Raw genomic sequence first — 27,100 nt, 5'->3', positions numbered from 1 at the left:
CGAATACTTTCTCTCGTAGATATAAGAGTATTAGCTACGTTGTAAGACGTTGAACGACCCATTAGTTTATCCATGCTATCGTTGAAGGATGGGCAATGAAAAACGATAGCTCAACAAGCATGAGGTCGAGCAAGGGGGTGTGGTTGCCGAGAAAATAATGGACATTGATGGGAAAGGAAAAATGATAAGCCCAACGAGCATGAGGCCGAGCAAGGGGGTGGGGTTGCAGATCCACGTTGGACATACAGGTCGAACCCTAGATGTTCTGGGAAAACTAGTTATACCTACAAAAATCACATATATGACCAACATTTATAATTTTCCAATCCTAACAAAGATTTTTCATCGTTACGTGTTGGTTAAAGTTGTTGTTGTTGTTATAGGTAAAGGGTTACCCATTCTTATAAATAAAAACATTAAATACAAATAATGTGACTGCATGCCACATTAATTCATATATACAACATGCCATATATATGTGAAAATAAATCAAGACAATAAATCTAAAAAGGACATTGTAAACATGCCAACAATAAGTTATTCTAGGTATCTGAGTCACTTTACAAGCCAACTAATCCCAATGAGATTACCCGTTTTATGGTAAAAGCGTTTGGTTCACAGAATGTGATGGAAGATGGAATTGGAATTGAATTCTATTCCTTAATGTGTTTGGTTGGTTAAAGATGGAGGAATCACATTCTGTTGGAATGTTAACATTCCATCATTTGATGGAATCTCCATTCCTTGAGGATAAGGGAAGGAATTTCATTCTGTTCCTCACTTGAATCTTTACAAAATCAAAAACATTCCGTCAAATTTCATTCCTTCATATTTCAATTCCTTTAAAAGATTTCATTTCTTCTAAAAACATTCTGTGAACCAAACGCGTAGAGTTGTCGTCTGTGAACCTCCATGACCACAAGGGTATATTTTCTTGTTCATTGTATTTGAACATGAAATCTCTAGTTACTTTCAGCAAAGACCAAACATTTATCACAAAGCCACTATCTATATCTATATACTACGAGTATTATATATAAAGAGAATTGATATTCGTACCACAAAAGTTGATACATTTACTACACAGTACGATTATTAAGGCATACTTTACAAGTTAGTGAAATATGTTTGTGGTAGATTAATCAAAAGTTGTGACTTGTGATACGAATATCACCCTCTATATATAAATCATCAACCCCACCTTTTTTTTCCAAAATTACAAGTTCAATCTACCTAAAATGTCCATCATGTTTAACACACCTACCATTTAACATATTTGGTCTACTAAAATACCCATAACGAAATAATTTTTAGCATCTATCTTTCAACTCGAAAGTAACTAAACTATCAATTATTTTTATATCAATAACTTACACCACTGGCCACTACCACCACTCATCACACTACCACCATTAGTATCGCATCAGTGGCCAATGGGTATGAGTTAACTAGTTAAGTATTTTACTATTTTGAGTTTCCAAATTATTTATATCCTGACAGTTACACCACCATGGCACCATCCGTGCTTCAAAATTAACTAGAAAATTTTCACAACCCCGCGTTGGAGGACTGTAACTATCATATTTTTGCATTTTGTACTTTAAAGACAATTATACTTTAAGCTTTAGAAATAGTTCTTTAGTATTCATCCTAATAATAAAGGATATGATATAATTAGATTTTATTCTGGCAAGAAATGGCTAAAAAGAACAAAAACTGAACGTACATATCAGATTATAACCATTTCTTCGGAAAGGACCAATTTATTTAGGTACAAGTTTAGACACATCACAGAACTATTATTCATCAGTTTCTGAATAAATGCAACCTATTTGGACCGTTTCTATGAAAGGACCATAGATCGTTCTCAGAGGACCCAGTCACTAGCCATGATCCACATTAAGACAATTTTGTTGTCTATCAAACCATATTATGAACTATTAGACCTAGCACCTAGTTTGGTAGACAAATGCCAGATAATATAATTTCAAGAAGAAAACATAATTCGTTAGGTGGAAGTGTAAAACAAATTTCTAATTAACAGTCACATCTCGTCTTTCTGCAAAATGAACTGAGAATAGCATATAAGCAAAAATATTATCTGGGAGACATATAGAACACAGTCAAAATTAACCTCTTACACTTTTAGGTTTATGAAGCAAAACCTACGCAACAATACTTTTAAAGATACTTGCAATACAACCATATATCATATCAGACACATTGCTACCACAAAAGCACAAAAAGCTGTTTAACGAAGGAATCCCATAATCGCACACAGCTCAGACAAGAACAAGAGATAAAGTGGAGGACAAGAACATCACCACCTAAAGCAAAAGCTCACATCCAAGGTCCACATTCAATATCACCCTATGCCTGTAACAAAAGGAGACCAGAAAACATGACGATTAAAAACATAACAGTACAGAAGAAAACCAGTTCTATAGATGATCTTGCAAATTACGTACCTTGTTAGCAATGTTGTTTGAAAGCCAGTCCAGACCCTCGTAGAGTCCCTCTCCAGAGGTTGCGCAGGTGCTCTGGATGTACCTGAAGAAAATCAATGGAAAGGTAAGGTTGAGGTGGCAAATTTTGAACTTACATTTCCTTTTTTACCCTTTAGGTGAAAAAAAGTAAACTAACATACAAGTAGCATACAAAACAATATAATTACGTCAAACATGTGTAGTTTCAATGAATAAAGTCACGTAAATCATTCAAGTCAAAACTATATGATTATTATTGGGAAAAAAAAATTTTTGCAATCGTATTTGACACACTAACTGTAAATTAAAACTCAATAAATTTGGAAACCAAATGTTTGCAGTCAACCAACCCAGAAATTACCTGTTATGATCTATTACCCTGACCGTTTGGTAACTCGAGATCAAGTATTTTATAAAACAAAAATTTACCAGTGGCGCTGTCGGAGGGAATGGAGACCGAGCTTATCAGTGATTTCAGCAGCATTCATTGCATTTGGAAGATCTTGTTTGTTAGCAAACACGAGCAAGACTGCATCTCGAAGCTCATCCTGCAAGAAGGATTGTATCAATAAATACACTACCCTGGTCATTATAAAAATTATGTCTATATTATTCTAGACAGGAGTCAGCCAGCTAGTATTTGAACTAAAAAGTGTTGCCACTATTGTTGAAACACGTGCAAAGCATAAAGATGAATGTCAAGTTCATCAAATCCACTGATGTTTTATAGATCGCACAAGGAGTGATAATGCAAACTTACCTCGTTCAACATCCTATGTAGCTCGTCTCTTGCCTCAACAACTCTATCCCTGTCATTGCTATCAACCACAAAGATAAGACCTTGTGTGTTCTGAAAGTAGTGCCTCCATAGTGGTCGAATCTACATTTAAAATGTTTAGTTATTAGCATTTTACGTGTATATGTACTTAAGCAGCAATATAAATGTGTCTTGAGAAAGAAACAGAGATAACGATACAACTCTAGAAACATAATCATGCTTCAGACAAAAAAATCACAGATGGGGAGTTTAAAAGCTAGTTCTTTGCAGATCTCAGATACTAATATACAATTAAATTAGAGGTAGCAAGATGGAGAATTAGGCAGAATGCTTAACGAATCAGAACATGTTCAATTTGAAACAAGGTGTATTTATTAGTATCACTAAAAAAGGAACAGGTTGACCCACCAACAATTACTTATCCATGCTTGATTAATTTCATATAGATAGCCTAGATAGCCAATGTTTAATACTATGGGGCTGGTTAATTTAAGACAAGTATTAAAGTAAAGCAAATAGGATACGATCTTGACCATTATGATAAAAGATAGCCAATATGTAATACTATGGGGCTGGTTATTTTAAGACAAGTATTAAAGTAAAGTAAATAGGATAAGATCTTGACCATTATGATAAAACTGATGGAGAATTCATACAAGTATATACACTGAAGAATGAAGATTTTCATGATGCACAATGATTTTCAATTAAGAGAAACGAATTGTGTTATTTGTTTAACTTTAACACTTGTTTTATTTGAACTGGAACCATAATACTACTACTGTAAAAACCATATTTATAATCTAATATGTCCTATAAAACAATTATAGAAAGTTGTATGCCATAACAGACATTAGGCAGCTTGTAAACCACTTTACCCATTCCTTTTTCAGCTAACTTTTTTATTTGAATCATATGATAAAACACAACCCAAATCAACCAATCATAAGTATGGGGTCAAGATTTCCACCTATAAAATGGATTACTAGACCCCAACTAAAAATTGTAAACCAAAAAAAATATTCACACCTTGTCTTGACCCCCTACATCCCAGACAGTGAAGCTGATGTTTTTGTACTCAACAGTCTCCACATTAAACCCTGCATAGAATCAATATCATAGGTGAGAAACTAAACTAATGCCAACAGCTGAGAGCTTCTCTGTTGATGGGATGAAATTGCTTTCCAATTACAACTTTACAAGTTTGACAAAGTATAACCAAAAGGAAAGTCATAAGTTCCCGCAAAGCTCACTTTTGTTGTTTTTAACTCTTATGGCCTATCTTTAATCACAAGACACAAGTGTAACACAAATTCAACCTTGATATAAAAAATTCATTTGGTGCCACCAAAAAAGTAGAGTCTAAAAAGAGTATTTTTCTTAATCTCATGAAGAAGATCCAAGAATCTATTTAATTGTCAGATGCAAAGGGGGCATACAAGCAGTCAGAGACCTCACACCGAGTGTTTAAAGACATCCATTTTTCTGGATGTTGAAAGGAGATTACAACTTTAAAGATATTAAAATGTCTTATGACAATAAAGTATCAGTGTGTCGCAAATTTTTTAAGCTTTCTGAGATATGTTTTGACGAGCAGATCTGACATACGGAATTTGAGAGAGAAAACCATGGTAAATGAACAGGACAGCCATGTATTATGGTTGCCATAAGCCATATTCACATGTCACGATACAGTTCCGCACATACTCCAGACTTCAGATATACTGAGCTTGAGCCCCATATCTTTCATCAAATACGTGTAATTCTCACCAATCTTGTATTAGTGTTCACAGTTTACTTTGCTTATACACATTCAATGTTGTAAGAAGCAGTATGCATAAAACTACGTTATACAAACACGACCATTGACCTTTTTAAGAACCAGATTAAAAATGTGACATAATTTTGCAAAATGAGCTAAGTAAGAAATGGACATACCAATGGTAGGGATTGTTGTGACGATCTCACCAAGCTTGAGCTTGTACAAAATGGTTGTCTTACCAGCCGCATCGAGACCCACCATCAAGATACGCATCTCTTTCTTGGCAAAAAGCCGGCTAAAGAGTTTGGTGAATGTTAGCCCCATTCTATTTCTTGCAAGGATCCCTGCAGATGATAAACCAAATCACGTAAATTGAACCGACACTACAACACTAAAACAGTAAACAAAAAATTACTGCATAACATTTTCTAAAATTTATCTAAATCTAACAGATCTGCTGATCTCATGATGTATACATTATCAATAGTGGTCCACAAACTTTTTGTAAGATCACTGTTAAAAAGTTTTACTGTATCGTATTCAGACTTAAACTACAGTTACCACCTGATGATTAGCAATTGACAAATTCTACATTGTTCACATGCAAATCATCATTGAAGCTACAACAAAACCGTTTAAAACATTACGATCAAACTAAACCCGAGGAGATCAGAATAAAACCTAACTGCCGATTTCCAAACATAAAACCACCCGTTCCTCCTTACATTGATTAAATCTATAGGATCTTCAATTAAACCTCTACAAAAATACTAGTTACACAAATTGATATCAATATTTCATACATTAGACCACAATTCAAAGCCTATAAATGCAGAAAATATATAATTACGAATCACACCGCACAAATACGGCCTAATCTGAAGAAGATCATAGCTAATCTTATTTACAGAGCTAGTCTTACACAAAATGATGATTCATACAATAGATCCATATCTTCAACCTATAGATACATAATATATATATAATTACAAATGACACGGCACAAATACAGCCTAATTTTATAAACAGAGCTAGTTTTACACAAAATGATGATTCATCATACAATAGAGCAACATTCCAAACCTATAGATACAGATAATTATATATAATATATACATATACAAATCATAACAGACAAATATAAGCTGATCTGAAAAAGCATAACTAGTTTACACAAAATGATGATTCAAACAATAGATCGACAATCAAAAACCTATAGATACAGATCAGGCATATATATATACAGATTTGTTGAATGGATTAGTGAAATATATGAATTGTTACCAGAAAGAGATCTGAAAGCAGATTAATTAATGAATATAATAAACCGAAAAAAGAGAATAAAATGGAAAAGGCGGAAAAAAGATTAGATTAGATTAGTTAATACCTGAGAAAAGGTAATTGTTGTGTGTTTAGATGGAGAGGGATCGATCAAGAAAGAGAGAAACAAGGAGGAGAAACAGAAGGGGGCTACCTGATGAATTATATAGAGAGATACGTCAACGAGATTTAAATAAATATTAATTGATTTTCATATCAAATCATATCTCACACCAGATTAATTTACTGTTTACCCTTCACTTTTTTTTATCCACCTTTTTTTTTTTTTACCGTAAAATACTTACTTTTCACCAGATTTAATATGTGGATCAAAAATATTGTGGTGATCAGAAGTTGAGAGCCCTTCCAATACTTCTAATAAGTTTCGTTTAATCAGTTCCATCTTTATCACTTTATTTTACACACACGTATACTAGCATTGTACCCGCGCAATGTGGCGGCGGTGACAGCGACGGTGGTTTAGTGGTGTCGGTGATGGGTGGTGATCGATGACATCGACAAATGGTGTCAAGTGGTCTAACCGTGTAAGGTAATACAATGGTGATAGTGATATTTTAGAAGATAAGAGTTTAAAGTGTAAATTAATTCATTAAGGGTAATTTTGATAATATCTGATAACTTTTTCCTTAAAGGTTGTTTATTAAGGGCAATCTAGTAATTTCTCATCTAACTATTTTCTAACTCTTTCTTAAAATAGGGGGTAAATAATCATTATAAAGGAATAGTAGATACATATTTACTTGTATATAAAAGAGATCACCTATAGCCAATTGATATGATCGATTAACCGACGAGGTAGTGCCATTGGTGTCACTTTTGTAGTACAAAATGTCCAGCAAACAAACGAAACTATTTAACGCCTCCAGATATCACTTTATTAATTTTAGGACTTTGCTAGCGAACTAAGTATTATGTAGTTTTATTATTATCATCTACAACGATATGCTAAGTGTCAGCACATTGTTAGCAACATCTTAAATTTTAATCCCATAAATTTTAATCGCAAAGAATATATATAAAAAAAAAGCATTTGAATATTGGTTCAAATTTGTTGACCTTATTATTGAACAAGTTTTCTTAATGTAATCTTTTATGTAGGTTCAAATTGGTAACTTAAAGATAGTCATCAAATTCTAACACTATTTGAATATATAGGGCTCGTCTAGTGGTCTAAAGAAAGGTGAGAGGCTTTGTATCTTTGGAGATTCTTTCAAATCCGAGCATTGACATTTAATTACTAACTTGAAAAAAAAACCAGCCATGTCTTGCCTAATGAACCCAACAAACAAACGTTGCTACCAAAGACAAGTTGGTTAGATGCCCAAAAAAGTATGGCTAACCTCAGAAAAATGGTTTGAATGATTATGAGTATGACAATAAGGAATGATACATGGCTTAGAATGATCAAAAAATATAAAGTAAGAGAAGGATACATTTGCTCTATGCCTTATTTCAGTACCCAATTCCTGGCACTTTATAACCGCACGATACAACAATGAAGCTACCACAAGAACTTTTAGTCTAAGAAGATTCAATGAAGTTAAGGTCGTCGAGGGAACTTTGAAAAGTTTGGTGGTCGACGTTCCATGTAGGCTGTTTTGCCTTCGTTACCTTCTTCAGTGCCATAGAAAATGAGAGTTGCATTTCCTCCTACTTCCTGAACAAATTATCTCATGGACGATTTATTAACACGAGTAAAAGGAAAGAAAGAAACTGAAGTACACAAAACTGATAATACCTGGTGTCCAGCATGCCCATCGTCGACTGCATTTATGGATGCTTTTAATACCCGAATGGCAGTTGGGCTGTTTCTTATGATCTCCCTGCACCATTTAACTGTTTCCTGTTCTAGGTTTTCTAGCTGACCCAGGATAAAAGATCTTTCGTTAGCAACGGAGCTGTTATAAAAATCCAACCCCACCCAGCTAGAAAAAAACAGGTCGAAAATTGTATGTTATGTAAGTGCTACAACTTCTCGAGTCTGTGTCAGTTATGAAATTACCTTTAATATAAGGTACTAGCATAGTTGTTACAATCATAATTCACACACTAAATACTTATCAAAAACATAAATTTTGAACAAAAAAGTGTCTCAGTCACACGTTACGACATGTTTGAAAGTTATATATGTTGACCCATTACCCAACCCATCCATTCTGGGCTTTTATGACCTATAGAACCAAAGATGCATGAATGAAAACACGACCATAGATTATGATTATTTGAGTGAATATGAACTTACAGGGACAACTGTGTTGATTAGTCCCATCTTTTCTGCTTCTTGAGCAGTGTAAAAACGTGCCAAGAACCACATCTCGCGAGCTTTTTTGGGTCCTACCTGGTTAGCCAAAAAAAGATGGATAATCAAAGAGAAAAATGACTCTAAAAACAATCTGATTATTTTTTTTAATTTTCTGTTATAGATAGGATACCCACCAATCGTGACATTATCGAACTCCCATAACCAGCGTCAAAGCTTCCCACCTTTCAGATGCACATACCAACACAACTGATGTGTTAGTTGACTAATAACCATCAAATGATTAATAGACTCGGTCATTATCAAATATAAGTATGCTGAACAGCTCACCTTAGGGCCCGTTTGACCAAAAATAGCGTTATCTGCTGCTATGGTTAGATCACAGACCATATGCAGCACATGCCCTCCACCAACGGCATATCCTGCAACCTTGTTAGAGGCGAAAAATAGTGTTACTTTGTAATAGACCAGATGAACAAAGCAGCAAGCTTGTCAAGTCGAAAGTAGTAACAGCTTATATTACCATCGCTATTACTGGCTTTGGAAGCCGCCGAATCTGCACCTATAGTGAGATAAAATACACTCGTCAAATCAGCCAATAAGGTTTTCTTATATAAATCAAGTTAAGTGGAAAGAGAACAGAATGTTAAAATTAATTCATAGAAATATTGGTGTTGCAGTTTCAACGTTAGTTGGAAATGGCGGGTAGAGGTGGCAATAGTCGGATTGGGCTGATTGGTATATGTTAAGCTGACCTAAAACACTCTTTGACCTTTTGTATAAATAATATAATCTGTTGAATATGATTAAAATAGTACTCTAACTTTCAGCGTAAAGCAATTTCGGAGGTTGTATACTTGTGGTTAGTTTCAACCTGTTTCAGCGTCAGAAACGTTCCCTTTTAACTAGAATCTCTGATTATCTGATATGAACCATTACAATTAAAGGATAGCCAGATCGACTCAATATATAATGAATCAAAATTGCCATGTCTCCTAGTAACGAATAAGCTAACAGATATAGTATGAGCTTTACTTGTAAATCAAGAACATTAAGCCGGCCAAAATTTTCAAAATCAGCATAACCATCTCCAGCTCTAAGTGCCTGATCACCACCACTACAGAAAGCTTTGGTTCCCTGAAACAGGTTAAAGTTGGTTATTTAAGCATGTGTAAACCACTAGTTAATATGTGATAATCATTCATGTTCAAAAAAAATATGTGATAATCATTCAAGCAAGTATATTCCAATGCTCTAATTTGATACTTGCAATGGTCCAATGACTCTCACATGACAGACAAGTGTGAAGTCCTTTGAATGTAGATCATGTATAAACTTGTCATGATCTACAAAGCCGTTCATGTAAAAGATATTGCATAGATTATTTGTAGCAGACTTGTGAATTATTACTACCAGCACAAAATAGTTTAGGTCCAAACTGTATGTAGTTTATGAACACGTATAATAAGCAGAATGTATATGAAAATTCTCAGAGTAGCTACAGATCCAAACCTTCGACATTTTGATAGTGCTATTAGTTGAGGATAAACGGGTACCTTTCCTGTGAGAATGATGACACCTATCGTACTGTCATCTCTGGCGTCATTGAAAGCACGAATTAGTTCCTTGATTGTGTGTGGTCTGAATGCATTTCTTCTCTCGGGCCTATTTATTGTTATCTAAAAACAGACGGGATATGTTAACAAACATAAAAACTCATCTCCTTGGAGATTGATATGCACTCTAAAAGAATCCTAATGAACTTGAGCTAAACTGAGATTCAAAATACAAGATTGTGACCCGTCAATTGTTGATCAGATAACTGATTTTAAGCCTACTCCAAACACATCATTTCAGGAGTGTTTGGGAAATATACACATAATGTGACCTTACTATTTCAAGTGGTTGTGTATCAATCAATACCTACCCTTAGCAAATGCTCATGATCCTAACCCTGATAACTGATTCATAATGGTTATGATAATATTCATGCTTGGTGCCATTTTGTCCTCACATTAAGTACTTAAAGTGAAAAACGCATAAAAAGGGTCACCACCGATCCTTCTCCTATTGCAGACTTCGTTTGTAATTTCTTTCTAAAATTATACCCTAATCAAGTTGGTTGAATCTAAGTAGCCATTTCTTATCTTAAACGACTTCTGTACTAACCATTCAACCGTCCTTAAATGTATTGATCAACAATGCCAATTCTCATCAAGTTTTTGAAACTATTTTGCCGCATTTAGCTTACACTACTTGTCAATATAAATAATTGAATTAAGAAATGTGTACATTAACTCATGTATACACGAGACTAAAATCTATTTAAAAAACTAAAAACTAAAACAACATAGTACATATCAAAAGTACACTTACTAACCTTAGCAATGGCTTCACCTTCAGCTTTCTCATAAATAATGTCAGTGAACTCTTTCTCAGACTCATCACAGGCTACTTTCCAAACAGGACTATGATCTGGGACTTCTCCGTGAATCCGGTGATAGCTATCATTTATCGAAGAACTACTGCAACTAGACGAACTTATAGCCGGGGAAATCGAATGCGATGAAGGAAGGAGGTGGTTAGTGAGGGCTGCAACTCTCCTGGTGACAGTGAGCAAGTCCTTTTCTTGATTTTCAGTGGCCATATGATAATGGGTTGTTGGACAAATACGGAAATGGAGGGAAAATGGTCGGGTTTTTTTTGTATGATAGTTTGGTTTTGTATTAGGATATGAGAGTGTGTTTACAAGATTTCTGTTTATCTTATCCGATAAGGTATTACAACATGGGCTTCTTTTGACTTTTTGCAATTATTCAAAAATATACAACTATTTACTATACTTTTCACCAAATATGAAAATCATTGTATATGTTCTGGAAATTGTCAAGTTTATATAAGTGGAAGAGGTATGAGAAACATAAAGTGATTTGGATAGCTCGAAAAACAATTTTGAAATGCCCAGAAAATATACTTTTATTAAATCAAATACATGTGAGTCGAAGATCTATTATTCGTCAACCCATTAATATATGGAGAAATCTCTGTGGTGTTCTTTTTTTTTTCTAGCTAAATGTACGTCTAAAATTGGCCTACAACAACATTATCCATGTGATAAAATTGATGGTAATTGGTGAATATGAAGCTAAAGAAATGATGCTTGCCACGCATTAATCAATATATAAACAACACCCAAGAGTTGTTCCACAGTCATCTTCCAAAGATTGTTGTGTTGGACCATCAGCACAATGGCTTTTAACATCTCCATCTGCAGTGCAGCTGATACTTCCGGTGGTCTTGAACTGCAATGCTCTCCGGCATATTTGACCAAAATAGAAAGCAAATAAGGATAAAAAGCGTTTTAACTACTGAAATGGGAGATTTCAACCCATCTTCTCTATAAAGCGTTAACTACTACTAGCCAAGTAGCCATGCTCATAAGTAATGTTTACTTTTTTGTGATTACTAGTTATAAAACTATTTAAGAAGTACATGATAATGTGGTCATACTCATTAATAGTGTTGAAGTTGGAATCTCGACAGCTTCAAACTCCTAGGTTGGCTTTGGGTCTTATATTCTCATTTGGAGATGTTCATTTGGGCAGTAAACTTACCACTACGTAATCTGCAAGAATATGCAGAACAGTAGAACCATGGCAGCCATGAACCAGATAACATGTCAACAAAACATGCATCTACTCTTGTTGTCAAAATACTGAATAACGCACAGTATATGGAATTGTGAGGCCAATGCCCCATCTATGATGATAAAGCAGTGCTAAAAATGCTACTTTATGAATTTGAAAGAGTGAATAATAACAGTGGTTTAAAGCAATAGCCTGATTGCTTGTGCCCTGGAGAACATTTAAAGGCAGTATAAAGAAGAAACAGCAAGCATTAGACCCAAACCTTGGGATTGACTCTAACCAACTTCGGGTCAAACCAGACACTAAAACCCGCCTGAATCAGATCCAGATTTCCAAGGGCAGGTTTACAGATCAAATTTCATTGTGTAATCGGTTTCTGGATGATCCAAGCAACAACCAGCCCAGTCTTAAACCACTGGGTCCTAGGAATGTCCACTGAAACACCTTAATCCAAAAACCCAAATCTCTTTAATACTAACTAAATAACCATTAGCCATCAGCATCAAAAAACTTACCATATCCAGACAATCTAAACCAAGCAGAAACTTAGAAAATGAGCAACCACATTCAAACCGAGAAAACTTAGCACAAGTAAATTAACAAAAGCATTTAAACTCAGAAATAAGTAGCAACATCATAATCATTTGGGTATTAATCAAAGTAGCCACATTCTTCAGAATAAAAAAACAGTCTACTAGATTCAACAAAAACTAAGCCTTATGGTAAAAACCTACATTGAACCACATTTGCCACAACAGTGACAACCAAAATGATCCAGCCATAAAAGATCCAGCAGTGCACTCAGCAGCTTTCCTTCATGTCTGTGCATTCACAAATAAAGCTGATGTCAACATCACTAATTACGCAAAAACAAACGCCTTAAAATAAGCTACAATTCAAATTAAAAAACTCTATTCACTAAACAGACTATTACAACAATTTACCACTTAAATTAAACAATGTAATCGCACTTTCAACAAGTAACCATACCAAGCTTACAAAAAACACAGCACATTCACAAGTTCATATTTAGATACAAACATCTATAAGATCATAACAACTCAGGCATAATCAAAGACATCCATAGAGCAAAACAAGGGCAAGTGGCAAAACTCTATCCAAATCACCATCTTCAGCCCATTAAAATCATGCATATATAAGTCTGCACATATTCTTGAACTACAAATGTTTAAATGAATATCAGTTCTTATTTAAATACATCCATCTGGATCAAAATAGCTCAGAGAAATTAAAGATGCCTTTAAGGCAACAAGTCAAAATGAAATCTCAAACACAACCATCTATAGAAATAAAACAGCTCAAGCAAATCAAAGATATACTGGGTGCAAAACTAAGAACGGGAAGTAGCAAAATGCTTACCCAAAACAGAGACTATAACCCATGTATTCATGCATATACAAGCTAATGCATATCCTTGAACTATAAAGGAAAATCAGTTCTTTATTAGATGCAGCATTCAATATGATGAAAACAGCTCAGCCATACGAAGAAAAGAAAAATGTTCAGAGCAAAACAAAAAACAGCATTAAGTAAAATTCAATCAAAAACAGCAAAACCATATCTTGAGTATTTTTCCTTTCTATTAAGAAAAAAATGTCACAATAAAACAAAATCAAAGCAGTTATAAAACAGTCTATCACTACACAACACATTTACAAGTATATACTAAAATTCTGATCATGGAAAAAACTAAAAACGGTAAGTAGCAAAGTGCAATTTCAAACATAAACTATAACCCATATAATTCAAGTATATACAAGGTTACACATTCTTTAATACTACAGATGAAAATCAGTTCTAGTTTAGATACAGCCATCTAAATGATCAAAACAGCTCAACCAAATGAAAGACATCTTAAGATAAAAGCAAAAAAAGAAAGTAGCTAAAAGCTATCCGTAATTCTAAAGATAACACATATATTAACACACATACAAGCTTACGCATACTGTATAAAAACAAAAGATAACCTTATGCAAAACTAAGAACAGCAAGTAGCTAAACGCTTATCCGAAACACTGACTATAACTCAAAAATTGTTTCTTTCTCAAAAACTCACAAAATCCAATCAGTTATAAAGAAGGTTTAATACCACAAAAATCCATTTCTGTAGTAACACAATTTTAATATAAAAAAACACACACACACACACACCGAGCAATGCACTGTATATCATATATTAAAAATATTAAACAATAAAAAGGTAATATAAATATCGAAAGAAAAGGAAACAACCTCAAGCCTTCTGATAGACGTAAGTGAGGCCGCACTTGCCGCAGTAGTGACGATCAAAGTGGTTGGCCATGAACGTTCCAGCACCGCACTCGGCGTTGGGGCACTCCTTCCTCAGCCTCTGAACCTTGCCGGAATCATCGACCTTGTAGAACTGCAAGACGCTGAGCTTGACCTTCCTGTGCTTGTGCTTGATCTTCTTTGGCTTGGTGTACGTCTTCTTCTTCCTCTTCTTTGCGCCGCCACGAAGACGGAGGACGAGATGGAGAGTGGACTCCTTCTGGATGTTGTAGTCGGCGAGGGTGCGGCCGTCTTCGAGCTGCTTGCCGGCGAAGATGAGGCGCTGCTGGTCGGGTGGGATGCCTTCCTTGTCTTGGATCTTGGCCTTGACGTTATCGATGGTGTCGGAAGACTCAACCTCTAGGGTTATCGTCTTCCCCGTTAGGGTTTTCACGAAGATCTGCATGTTTGCTCTCTGGCTGCTGCTGCTGGTGGTTTGGAATTAGGGTTGGTGGTGAAATGTGGGGAAGAGTGGATTTTATATGGTTAGGGTTTCAGGTTTTGGGCTTTTGGTTATTGATAGTTTAAATGGGTTAGTGAAATGGGCTTCTTTTATATGGAGAACACTTTACTCGATAGAAAATTTCGTTTTTCTGTTTTGTTTTATGTCAATCGTTTGTTAAAGTTTTTATCCCTACTATCTCTATACTTTACTAGCGGTGAGTTATACAAATAAAAAAAAAAAAAATGCAAGAACAATTATTTATACTCAATCTAGTAAACACCTGAAGGTATGTAGATCAACAAATCACATGGATTAGTTAGTTATAACCAACAGAACAGATAGACCAACATATCATATGGACCACTAAGTCAGATGAATAAACATGTCAGATAAACCAACAAGTCCGATGAACCACCACAATAGAAGGACCAACTGCTAAGATTAAACTCGTTATTGTCCAATGGATACGAGAAAGCCTAAGACAAATGCTATAAATAGGCGATCTCAAATTCTCATTTATTACAACTCTAACTAACCATATTTTGCTATTAAATTTTCTAATACAAAAACTCATACTTATTCTCACGTCCAAGTTTAGTCAATGGAAGAACCTTTCTCCACCTTTGACGAGGCTAACAATGTGTTTTTTTGGTCACAAGTAACGTGGTTGATCAATTTCACTTTGACTTTAAAAAAAAAAGGGCATAAATTTCATTTTTCAACATCTAAAGAATCAAAGTCAATTAGTAATTTTATTTCAATGTATTTAAGCAAAGTAATGTTAATTTGACCTCCTGTTGAGATATCTATTCATAAATCAAATCATAAATCCAATTGAGAAATCGGTTTGGGTATAAACCAAACCAAAAAAATACAAAAACCAAATCAACTTTCAAAATTCAAAATCGGTTTAATTTGACATTCATTTACATTATAATCTTGAGTTTTTTTTTTATATATAAAATAAGAAAAGAAGTGATAGAAATTTTTTTAAAATTTTCATTCTTGAGTTTTTTTTAAAAAGAAAAGATAAAAAAAATTAAGGGTTTTAAATCCCAAAGTTTTCTTGTCAGTTTTGGCATGATTGTGATAGAAAAGAAGGGATAAATATATAAAATTACCACTCCACCTTCAATCTACATCTAATAGATGTGTAAAACTATAGCTTTTTTCTTTTTCTTTCCTTTCATTTAAACTCAAGAATCTAATAAACTATTTCTTTTCTTATCATTTCTTTCATTTTTTTTTATTTTTTTTGTTAAACTTGAGAATCCATTACATGTATTAGGGGTGAGTATGGATCGGTTTGGTTCGGTTTTTGCCTAAAACCGAAACCAAAATCGATCTATTCGGTTTTTAAAAAACCAAAACCATTGGATTCGGTTTTTGTTCGGTTCGGTTTCTTGGTTTTCCGGTTCGGTTTGGATCGGTTTCGGTTTTTTTAATAATTTTTTTTTAAAGTTTTTTTAAAATATTATGTTATAAATTTAACTTTCAATTGTTAAGAAAAAAACATGATATAAAAATTCGAATACAGAGAAGCTTTTTATTAAGTAATTATATTTTTTAGGTGTTAAAATTTGTATAACTTTTATAAAACGAATTGTTTTTACTGCACGTTTTTATTAAAAATATACAATTTGTATATATTTGTACAATAAAAAAATAAAAAGATAAAATTATTAACATATTTATAAATTATAAGTAATAAATGTAAATGTAATATGATATAAAAATAAAATAAATTTAAAATATATTTACTTCGGTTCGGTTTTGATCGGTTTTTTAGCATATGAAACCAAAAACCGAACCGATTCGTTCAGTTTTTAGAAAACGAAAACCAAACCAATGGATTTCGTTCAGTTTTCGGTTTGGTTTTGTCGGTTCTTGGTTTTCCGGTTCAGTTTTTGCTCACCCCTAACATGTATATAGTTTTTTTTTCTTCTCCTCACTTATCTAACTTTATCATTTTCTTTCTTATAAGTATAAACTCGAGAATCGAGTTTTACATTTTCTTTAACTATGTGTATGTTTGGTAAGAGCTTTTTAAAGGCTTCTAAGGGGCTAAAGGATTGAGCTTTTAAAAGAAAGCTCTTACAATAAATATTACAGTAGAACCTCTATAAATTAATAATCGATAAATTAATAACCTCGATAGAATTAATAATTTGTCCGATCCTAAGTTGGGACTAGTACAAACTTGGACACCAATCAATAAAATGATAAGATAATAAATTTTTTGAAACCCCAATATAAATATATAGATCTCATCAAAACTATAAATTAATAATTTCTTAAAAACTCCAAAATTCTAATATTTTATACTCTAAAATAAATCTACTGTCCCTTATCTTTAAGTTTCTCCATTACACTTAAAATTTGACACATTGTCTTATCGTATGACAACAAAAAGTTGTGAAAAGTTGTTCTTACCGCTTAGAATGCTTTTTTTCTGAGTGACCTTATTCAAAACTACTGTATCATCCTCAACTTCGTCATCAACTATATTTTGAACAGTATCCGTCATAATGTCTTCAATGTTTTGAACCTCATAACATACATTATTTCACGAGAATAATCTCGCAATGCATTCACATCTGTTTTTTACTAATAATGAATACACGTAATCAAACTCTCAAGCTCCAAATGTCTTCTCCGGAGTTTACGTCGTTTAAATTACTTGAGCCGGTTGGAATCTTCAAACGAATCTTACCGTATCGACAACAATTTGCTATGGACTCTAGTTTCATTTAATGTTTGAATGTACATTAGGCATGAAAATTTTGAAGGGAATACGTGAACCTCTTTAAATTATTAATTATTAATTTATCGATATAATAATATCTTGCTAAGTTAATAAAATATACTGGTTCCAATATTATTAATTTATAAAGGTTTTACTGTATCTTTGTTGTGAGGGCTTTTTTTTTATTTTTTTTAAAAAAAAAGCCCCAAGGACTTATAAAAGAAATTAAGCTCATAGAGGAAGCTTTAAAAAAAAGAAAAATGATAATGACAGCCCTAAGGGTTGTCATTAACAGCTTATTACATGCATAAAAAGTAATGTTTATATATCAATAACCGCCCCCTGAATTTTCGCAAGACAAAGTACAAATTTTAATGCATCAAAGTAACTAACACTGACAGCCCTAAGAGTTGTCATTAACAAAACTCTAAAAAAAAAACCTCTATCTTACATATAAAAATTACTTTAACACCCTCATATTTTCATAACGTTTTTAGTTGAAAGTGCTTCTAACTTCTAGATGGCTCGTTCTACATATTCATGAATTAATATACAAAATCCATTAATTATTCATAATATTCTGCTAAAAGAAAAAAGGAAAAAAATAAATAAAAGTAGAGGCTAATCTTTCATGGAGGGTTATGTACTCCATCATCAACTGTATTTACATTAAATATTTGTAACTTTTTAAATTTCATGTATGATACTTATATATTCTAGCATCTAGTACGTAGTATCTTCATGTTCTATTTAATATTATGTCATTTTTTAACGTTTGATTGTTATAAATTGAATCAACGATGTTGCAAAATCGGTAAGAAGTATAATATAGTTCCAAAAAGCAAATTATGCTATTTAAAATTTTAACAAATGTAATGTTTCATATTACCAATAAATTTGTCTATGTAATCAGTTTTATTTATTTATTTTTATGTTTTTCGATTAAAATAAATTTTATGTCCATTAATGTAATTATACATTTTTAAGTTACATATTAGAGCTTGTTTGCCAAACAATTTTATACAAATGACAGCTTCAGTTTTACAGCCCTATCCGTTGGCTTCACCTCCAGACCTTAATTACAGCCTCAGCCTCTTTCGCCAAACATACCCTATTTCTTTTTTAAGGCATATAAATCCATCCTATTTTTACACTAGCTAATCACCCCGGGTTCAACCCGGGTGAACTGATAAACGCTTTGCAAATAAACCGAATGATACCCGGATAACTTTAAAATATATTGTCATATTAAAATGTAAAAAAAAAACAACTTTAAATAAGTTGAAAGTTGTGATAAATTATTATGTAAAAAATGAAACTAAACGGAAACAATAGTATTGTAGTTGTGGACATATGTTAAAACACATCCGGTTGTCAAAAACAAAAACAAAAACGTTATCTAGAAAGAAAGAAAAAAAAGCACCATGGTTTTTAGTCTATTATAACGGAAAAATAGGGTGATTAAAACTTACATAATGTGGACATTTAATAAAAATCTATATTAATGATACATATTTAAGAAAATAATATTTTGAAATTTAAATAAAAAATTATGATGATGTCATAATTAAATTAAAAGGATGTGTAGTAATACAACTTTTAAAAAATCTTAATCAACCAGGATGCAATCCGAGAAGTTACAAATATACTTCGTTATAATAAATACAAAATTAAAATTTGTTATAAGAGGCAGACATTGATCTTAACATTATCAAATATTGAATTCAATAATGAACAAATTAAATATCATAACTATAAATTTGTAATTAATAAAAATTGTTATAGGTGGATATTAATTAGACTATACAAGCTTCAAAGTATAATAATATTAGCATCATCACTATGTAATAATAATATAACTTACAACCTATAAAAACAAAACATAATTTACGTATTTATAACTATAAACTCAATAAACCAGCGAGGTAGACTAATAGACATGTAGTTTTGCATTTTAATTTCAAAATAAATGGTTACTTGGAGATAGATATATAGAAGATATCTTTAATTTTAATTGATAAATATTTTGTCAAAACTTAAATGGAAATTTTAAATTATGATGACTAAATAAAGAAAGAGTTAGATAAAATAATTATATTTTTGTAATGTGACTTCAATCTTTAATTATATACTATATAGGTAAGAATTACAATATGACCTGTAAGATTTATTAATAATAGAGATCACCATGTTTGGGATAGAAACTATAAAACCCACCCAAAAAAAACCCCTATATTAATCGAACTCATAATTGTCACAAGTAGAGTAGAATTACCAATTATGAATTACCTCATAATAATGGGGGAGGACGATGAGACGTTCCAATACAATCATATGTGTCACATCATTTTCATCTCACTGTAAACACACCAATACCTCCGTGTAGGATAACCTCGTACTACTTTTTAATTATGTAATGTGTGTGTGAAACGAAGAAAACAAAAGTGGGGAGTCGATCGGCTTTGCAACCACAACCCATCCCCGAACCAATGATGCCAGATGATGGTCATTCCAAACGACACGGATGCTCTTACATTTAGTCATCAATGGAGCTGTCAGTTTAGGGAGGTAAATGAACCCAACAAACAGGATCATGTATGTAGTTATTACCGGAAAAAAAAAAACACGAACATCGATTGTTGCTTTACATGAACTGATTGTCTTTGTATGTTGTTTTAGAGGGATTGATTGTTATTCTGTATGTTCTTAATTTTCAAAATGCAGAATAAATTACAATAAGTGTAACCGAACGGTATGAACATTAGTTTTGCATTGCAGAGAACTAAGTAAGTAAGCACACGATCATTTAACAATGTAAAAATGCTGTCACACATTGCTAACATCCAATGATTTGATAACTAAATAAATAAGACACAACTACTTTCTTTCCAGTGTACAAATCTAACGTAATATGAATCAAGCATCCCTTTAATACAACCAATCTTTTAGTATTTTTATATATATTATTATACTACATGTAAATATAATCCTATATATACTCACTTTCAAGCAGCTCTATATATGATCTGAAAGGGGCCAGCAACTACACCGACCTCGCTAATTGATGCACCAAGTCATACGTGCGTTAAGCTGGGCATCCTGACTCATCAGGATCCCAACTGCTTGATGGCGTGCCTTGCTGTAAACAACTGATATCTGGGATGGTGGGTGCATTCAGTTCCCCAAACGCTTGCCAGCAGAACGGGTCGTACATGTGATAGCCTTTGGGGACTGGTTTGAGTTCAATGTCGGTCAGCCTTACGTCCCTACATGGCATGTTGTCACTACACGAGACGTGGACTGGTTTTACTGTGTAAGTTCCTTTTATATTTTCATACGCAATATTTGAAACAGCCACGGCTGATGTGTGGTTGGTGCAGCTGCTGTGGTCACAGTAATACTGATCAATCATGATTGGGAATTCGACTTCAGATACTTGAATATTTGAGAATAATACTCCTTGAACAGACCCTGACCCTCCCTGCAAAAAAAACATTTTGAAATCAGTATTTTGTGTGCTAGATTAAGCTCAGCTGAGTAGAATGTTTAGTTGTGCTTTAATTATGTCTTGATTCATGAGACTGCAAATTAATGTCAGTTGAAACATTATTAGGTTCATGCCCATCACTCTAATCATGTCTTAATTCATTAGACTGCAGAGCAATCGGTACTTGCTATATGTACCTGCCAAGTTTTGATCCTAACACCGGTCATTGTATTATGCATATTAACATTGCGGACAGTGATGTTGGAGACACATGCTGTTGTGCCATCTTTTCCTAGGCTTCCAATGCTTATGCCATGCCCCGGTCCACAATTGACATCGTGGACAAATACGTTTGAGCATCCTGTTTGTATGGATATGCAATCGTCCCCTGCACACAACGTTTATTTATAGTCAGAACAAGTTTATTTTCTCTGCAATGGCCCCATAAGTCGTATAACACTTGATGTATATTGTGATATTCACAATTCAGTTTAACATAGACAAGGAGATACTCTTTTACTTTTTTGTATGTGCACACTTTTTTGTTTGAGCTATGGACAAGGTGATAGAAGTTCAAGTATGTGACAAGATACTTTTGCTATGTCTCTCTGTTGGTGGGGTCACGGGGTTCAACATAATTCCTTTTAGATTAGGCATGTTTGTCACTATAAGCATTCCTTATCATATTATTGAGAGTTCGGAGGATAAATGTCAAGAATGAATGGTTGCCATGAATCTGACTATATTAGGAAATGCTTCAAGTATGTAACCTGTAAATAGCTTGGATAAGGTTGTCTAATGATATCACTAAATTTACCGAACCTTTAGAAATTTTTTATACTTTGTCTTTATAACCGAACCTGAAGCCTACCATTAATTTTTAATATATTGCTAGTGTGGGTATTGAAAGGGCATTTGAAGCTATGTAAGTAATTCAATCGTAGAACTTAAGAAAATAACGTTATTTACCACAAGCAAGGTCTGCCGTGTGAATTAGCACATCCTTGGAGTTCTGCAAGTGAATTCCATCGGTATTGGGACTGTCACCGGGAGATGAGACCTTAAGGCTGTATACTAAAACTCCGTCACAGTTATCAAACTTGAGGTGGCATTGAGGACTATTTTGAATTGTTATGCCTGTGACCGTCACATTAAAGCTCCCATAAAACCTCAGTGCCTGTATAGGAAATACGAAAAGATTAATGCCATCTCACACTACAAGCGTTTGTAAAAGTGACGGGCAAAAGCATTACCGTTGGCTTGACGTTAGGCATTTTTCCATCAAGTGAGCTGCTTATCTGTCAAAAGCAATATTTAAGAAAAGTTACTAACATAAACTGATTATTCCATATATATACGCTTATCAAAAGTGACGGGCAAAATATTTACTGGTAGATTTTCTGTAATGGTGATATTGTTTATTGCAACAACTAATTTCTCTTCATTGTCAACAGGATCATCAAGTATAGATTTTGTCCACCAAACCGAGCCTCTTCCATCAATAGTGCCCTTTCCTTTGATTGTGAGTCCTACAAGTTTTGTAAATTCAAGCCATTGCAGTAGACCTTTACCCCATGCTTTCGAGTCTGTTGGAGCTATGATTGTACCATCAAGCTGCAATATAATTCATCCATTGTTTAGACTTTAGATTACTAGTTCTTTTAGGCATATCCTTCATGGAATTATCTTTTGTCAGGTGGAATGATGGGCAGGCCAGGTAACAGGTCAAAACGACCAAGTGGGTAAATTTAGTACCAATCAAAACTAGTGGAGCCAGGTAAACCCATAAATAATTATATGAATAATGTTTAATATATTTAGGAGGCAGTATACAATATAAATACATTATAAGCAGTTTATAACCTATTTGACTTGTTACCTGGATCTAATTATTCGACCCGTTTAAGTTTAAAATAAATTAAGTCGATCTATCTATAAGACTAAGTAATTGGGTCGAAATGCCACTCTAGTGTCAACTTTCAATAGATGATATAATTTGCATAATGTACCTGAAAAAGAATGTCTCTTTGACAGTAAGGACCAGAGAAAGAAATGGGTCCCACGAGGAACTCGTAATCCGATGGCACGATCATCGTTGATGCTTCCACTTTACAAGCGTCTGCCCATGCGGCTTGAAATGCCTGCATTATGCAACACATAAGTACATTTCACTTGGTTAGTAAATTGTTTTCACTTTAAGTTTTACTATCTAATACGGAGTATATGTATTATTATTATTATTATGTATAATATTTCCCTAATCAAAGTTGTAACACTGAATTTTTTCGGCCTTTACATACTTAAAAAGTTAATTACTAGTACACGTTATGGGAGATATACGTACACAACCGGTAAATATTGGTAGTTTGCATTTGACAACATACAATTATTGTTGGGAATCAAAACCATAGAAACTGCCACATGAGAGTCTTCTGAGTGGTCCTACTTAATTTTGTTCTTTTTTGTCATCCATTTCTTGTTATCTTTTATGTTATGATTTAATTCTTCTTTTTCCAATTCTTTATCTTATGATTGTACGCAACTTTAAGAAAAGGGAACACATAACAGCCACTTGTCTTTTTTCTACGAGTTATAGACTAAAAAATGCAACCAACTGTAATTCTTGTGACAAATGAATGTCCTTATATGTAGTATTTATTGAAGCTTCCCAAAAAGAATTGTTGAATTTATTTTGGGAATGATATGTTACTTTTTAGAACTTTTATATGATTGCTTTAGTTCATTTACTATGCTGAACAAAAAGTGTAGAAATGGTTAGTAGATGGTGGATGTGGAAAATGTAAGTATTGTGAATGCATAATTGTAATCTTAGGGTGATGATATTTATATATATAATATATATATATGCAAATGAAGGGTAATTAACTAAACAATATCGTTACAATGCAAGTATTAATATTTAAATAGGACTAAGAAACAAAAATAAAACCGAAAACAAGTACTAATATGAACCAATATAGCAATATTTTTACGTACACTATGCGTTAAGACTCTTTTCGTCATGTGATTTTCTCTCTTATCTACATTGTCAATGTCAATGTCAACGATACCTAATCCTTCTGATCTCCATTGCGGATCACATTTTCATGTGTCCATGGAAATGGGATCCAGGTATTGAACAAATGCAACTTAAACGGCTTAACAGCATTTTCCTAAACCGGGAAAGATGCAGAGGTTTTTTAGTGACATGGTATTCATAAAACGATTAACCATCAAGTTTCTTCCTTAGTGGAATAATATTTTCTATAGTATGGTGAGTGATTAATCTGATAATAATTCTCCCAGTTAAATTTATCTTAGATTCTAAGATCCAAAAGGATAAGTTTAAGATACGAATGTAGTTGACCTTGAAACATATATATATATGCACTGGTATGCTTGTAAAAAATTGGTATTAATAGAGAATACACAATTTAGTTTTAAAGTGTAATATGAAGTAAGAGAAAGTTATTATGGACCCATGTTATAAACCTTTTTGAAGTTTTTAGCCATAATGAGGAATATGCTTATGAACTTTAGGATACATGTTGATTTATGGCGGCGTGACATCTGGTTTATCGATAGAGATTGCTCTATCAATATGTTAAGTCTTCTAAACATGAATGCTATACATTGTTAGAAAACACCTTATAAGTTATTTATCATGAACGTATATCTCACCTTTGTATCGTCAGAACTACCATCCCCTTTAGCTCCATAATCGAGAACATTAAACTTTGAACCCTTTTGTGGTGCAGGAGGAGCCTGCGGTTCTTCTGGGGTTGGGAGCGGTTGTTTTTGTTTCGATTTTGACTTTGATTTTGGTTTTGATTTTTCGACAATGACTTGGTGTCCATGATTCTTTCCTTTTTTCTTGTACAAAGAACTTAAGGTGCCATGCCTCCAATGCTTACCCCTTCTGGCATTGGAAGTTTCAATGCTTGAAGCCCACACAAGAATTGCAATGACAAGTGTAAATGTTAGTTTTCGGAAACTAAAACCACCCATGTCAATAGAAATGTTTGAATGTGTGTTTGTATCTAATTGGTGGTTTTTTAGATGGCCAAAATGAGTAGTTTTTTTGGTGTTTATATAGGCAGAGGACTTCAAAGAGTAATGTAGCTCTGCAAAGCCAGAGATTGTTTGATAGCGCCTGACATTCCTTTTTTTTATTCTAAACTTTCTTCTTCTATCTTTTCTGTGAAATTTAGTTGGGTTTTTGACATATGGTCCCACTAATTGGTCCCATTTTTGCCCAAATGGCAATATGTTATTGCAGGTTTTTGGCAAATTGGTTAAGCAAATTTGGCATGTGATTTCACTTTATCAGCAAGAATTAAGGTGATCCCCTCTTGCTTCCTTGTCTTTATTAGCTTAACAATGATCTATTACTTGTACGATCGTCTTTAATCTTTTGTTCAAAAACAACCATTTCTTTTATTAAATGGCAAATATAACACCAATGATCCACAATTGAAGTCGTGAAGCACCCTGATTTACCCATGAGATAGAGGTTCAATCATCGGCTTGGCCTTTATGAGATTTTTCCTGCTTGGGCTACCAACGTTGTCTGCATTTACAGATATATGGGGTTGTCTTTCACCATTGGGTTACCCAGTGTAGCGGGGCTTTATCTGTTGGCCATTAACAGAAAATTAGTATGCAAGAACAAACATGTTTTAAGTTTTAACACAACCCTATCAGAGTTTCTGCATAAAGTGGTCCACTTTGGCTTAATTCTTGCTTATGGTTACCATCTCTATTTAACATCATCAAAACCTAAATTTTCGATGTAAATTTTGTTTTAAGGCAATTTTTTGCAGGCTGGCATGTATTGAATAATCATTTGTAGAAAATGTCAAGTCAGTAACTTTGATCATGTTGACGTTTAATTTGACATAAGGCTCGGGTTGAAGATTATCTTAAAGTGAATTTTTGAAAGTTTGTTAACTTTTACTGAGTTTGAACCATTTTGATTACCCATTTCAAAATTCACAAAAAAAGTTGGTCTTTTAATGCTAAACTTGTACTAATTCTTCTAAAAGAAATCTTCCGAAAGTGATAATTTCATTTAAGAAAACATTTCATATCATTTAGTGTATAGTCTAGTGTTCTTGGCTCTACTCAGTTAACCACTTGTTTTTTTATGCAGGCCATAGGATCATTGTACATTGAATAAGCTCTCGTGATTCGCTTACGTTACACGAGCTGAACGTAGAAAATGGAAAATAATCAAAACCTTTGATGGTTTTATTAACGGTTCACATAAGCTGATTTATATGTACTTAACGAAAACAGACAGATACTAATGATGTAAAAGATTATGCTTTGACCCCACTCCCCACTAATATACTTGGAGGGTCTATTGTCATATGCATCTCTCTGTAGCACATATTTGGCTTATTGACAGCATACAAAATTACAAATATATCTTGATTTGATTACCGAATTTAGTTTTTAAGTTGTGAAGGGATAAAGTTGGATGATTTCGGACATTGATTTAAAGTCAATGATTAAGATTCAAAATTGATTATTCAATCTTGACCATGAAGTTTAATCAAATGGTTAATAACTCTTCAACTTTATCCCTCAAGTAGTTATTTCTAACTTGAGGAAATCCCCCATCAAAATAATGAATCTCTAAGTCATTTTTCTTCCAAAGGCAAACTATTATATTTCTAAAACTATAAACAGTGAGTTTCGAACCTGAAAGATAATCCCAAGATACAAAGACCTTATTAAAAGGCCAAAACCTTATTGGCAACGGATCATAAGTTATTATTATTAATTATATACACCATGTAAAGCTTCACGAATATGCTTTTTAGTACATTAATT

The 27,100-nt window shown here is 33.4% G+C and overlaps 4 protein-coding genes across 5 annotated transcripts; all 4 read right to left on the bottom strand.

The window, feature by feature from the left end:
* Positions 1 to 2,056: 2,056 nt before the first annotated feature.
* Positions 2,057 to 6,500, bottom strand: LOC122585158 (ADP-ribosylation factor 2). Its single transcript, XM_043757266.1, has 7 exons — positions 6,414 to 6,500; positions 5,203 to 5,370; positions 4,294 to 4,364; positions 3,247 to 3,366; positions 2,916 to 3,034; positions 2,469 to 2,550; positions 2,057 to 2,376 (listed from the first exon to the last, which is right to left on the bottom strand). Exons 2-7 carry the CDS (start codon positions 5,348 to 5,350, stop codon positions 2,371 to 2,373), a joined length of 546 nt encoding a protein of 181 aa, XP_043613201.1. The 5' UTR covers positions 5,351 to 5,370; positions 6,414 to 6,500; the 3' UTR covers positions 2,057 to 2,370.
* Positions 6,501 to 7,680: 1,180 nt separating this feature from the next.
* On the bottom strand, positions 7,681 to 11,383 carry LOC122585157 (1,4-dihydroxy-2-naphthoyl-CoA synthase, peroxisomal). Its single transcript, XM_043757264.1, has 9 exons — positions 11,008 to 11,383; positions 10,184 to 10,306; positions 9,663 to 9,764; positions 9,151 to 9,189; positions 8,958 to 9,056; positions 8,804 to 8,851; positions 8,610 to 8,705; positions 8,106 to 8,228; positions 7,681 to 8,024 (listed from the first exon to the last, which is right to left on the bottom strand). Exons 1-9 carry the CDS (start codon positions 11,272 to 11,274, stop codon positions 7,908 to 7,910), a joined length of 1,014 nt encoding a protein of 337 aa, XP_043613199.1. The 5' UTR covers positions 11,275 to 11,383; the 3' UTR covers positions 7,681 to 7,907.
* Positions 11,384 to 12,870: 1,487 nt separating this feature from the next.
* LOC122599884 (ubiquitin-40S ribosomal protein S27a) lies at positions 12,871 to 15,053 on the bottom strand. Of its 2 annotated transcripts, XR_006323960.1 has the most exons (3): positions 14,528 to 15,053; positions 13,655 to 13,714; positions 12,871 to 13,095 (listed from the first exon to the last, which is right to left on the bottom strand). XR_006323960.1 is itself a non-coding variant. In XM_043772490.1 (2 exons), exon 1 carries the CDS (start codon positions 14,988 to 14,990, stop codon positions 14,529 to 14,531), a length of 462 nt encoding a protein of 153 aa, XP_043628425.1. In that variant the 5' UTR covers positions 14,991 to 15,051; the 3' UTR covers positions 12,871 to 13,095; position 14,528. The 2 variants fall into 2 exon arrangements, 1 of the variants encoding a protein (XP_043628425.1); XM_043772490.1 differs by lacking the exon at positions 13,655 to 13,714 and having other exon boundaries at positions 14,528 to 15,051.
* A 5,555-nt stretch (positions 15,054 to 20,608) lies between these two features.
* LOC122582401 (polygalacturonase At1g48100-like) lies at positions 20,609 to 25,391 on the bottom strand. Its single transcript, XM_043754792.1, has 7 exons — positions 24,944 to 25,391; positions 23,272 to 23,403; positions 22,652 to 22,876; positions 22,516 to 22,560; positions 22,232 to 22,439; positions 21,460 to 21,650; positions 20,609 to 21,256 (listed from the first exon to the last, which is right to left on the bottom strand). Exons 1-7 carry the CDS (start codon positions 25,268 to 25,270, stop codon positions 20,861 to 20,863), a joined length of 1,524 nt encoding a protein of 507 aa, XP_043610727.1. The 5' UTR covers positions 25,271 to 25,391; the 3' UTR covers positions 20,609 to 20,860.
* Between the last annotated feature and the right edge of the window lie 1,709 nt (positions 25,392 to 27,100).

This window comes from Erigeron canadensis, chromosome 1, assembly GCF_010389155.1.
Source record: "Erigeron canadensis isolate Cc75 chromosome 1, C_canadensis_v1, whole genome shotgun sequence".
Classification (NCBI taxonomy): domain Eukaryota; kingdom Viridiplantae; phylum Streptophyta; class Magnoliopsida; order Asterales; family Asteraceae; genus Erigeron; species Erigeron canadensis.
This window is presented reverse-complemented; position numbering and strand designations above follow the sequence as displayed.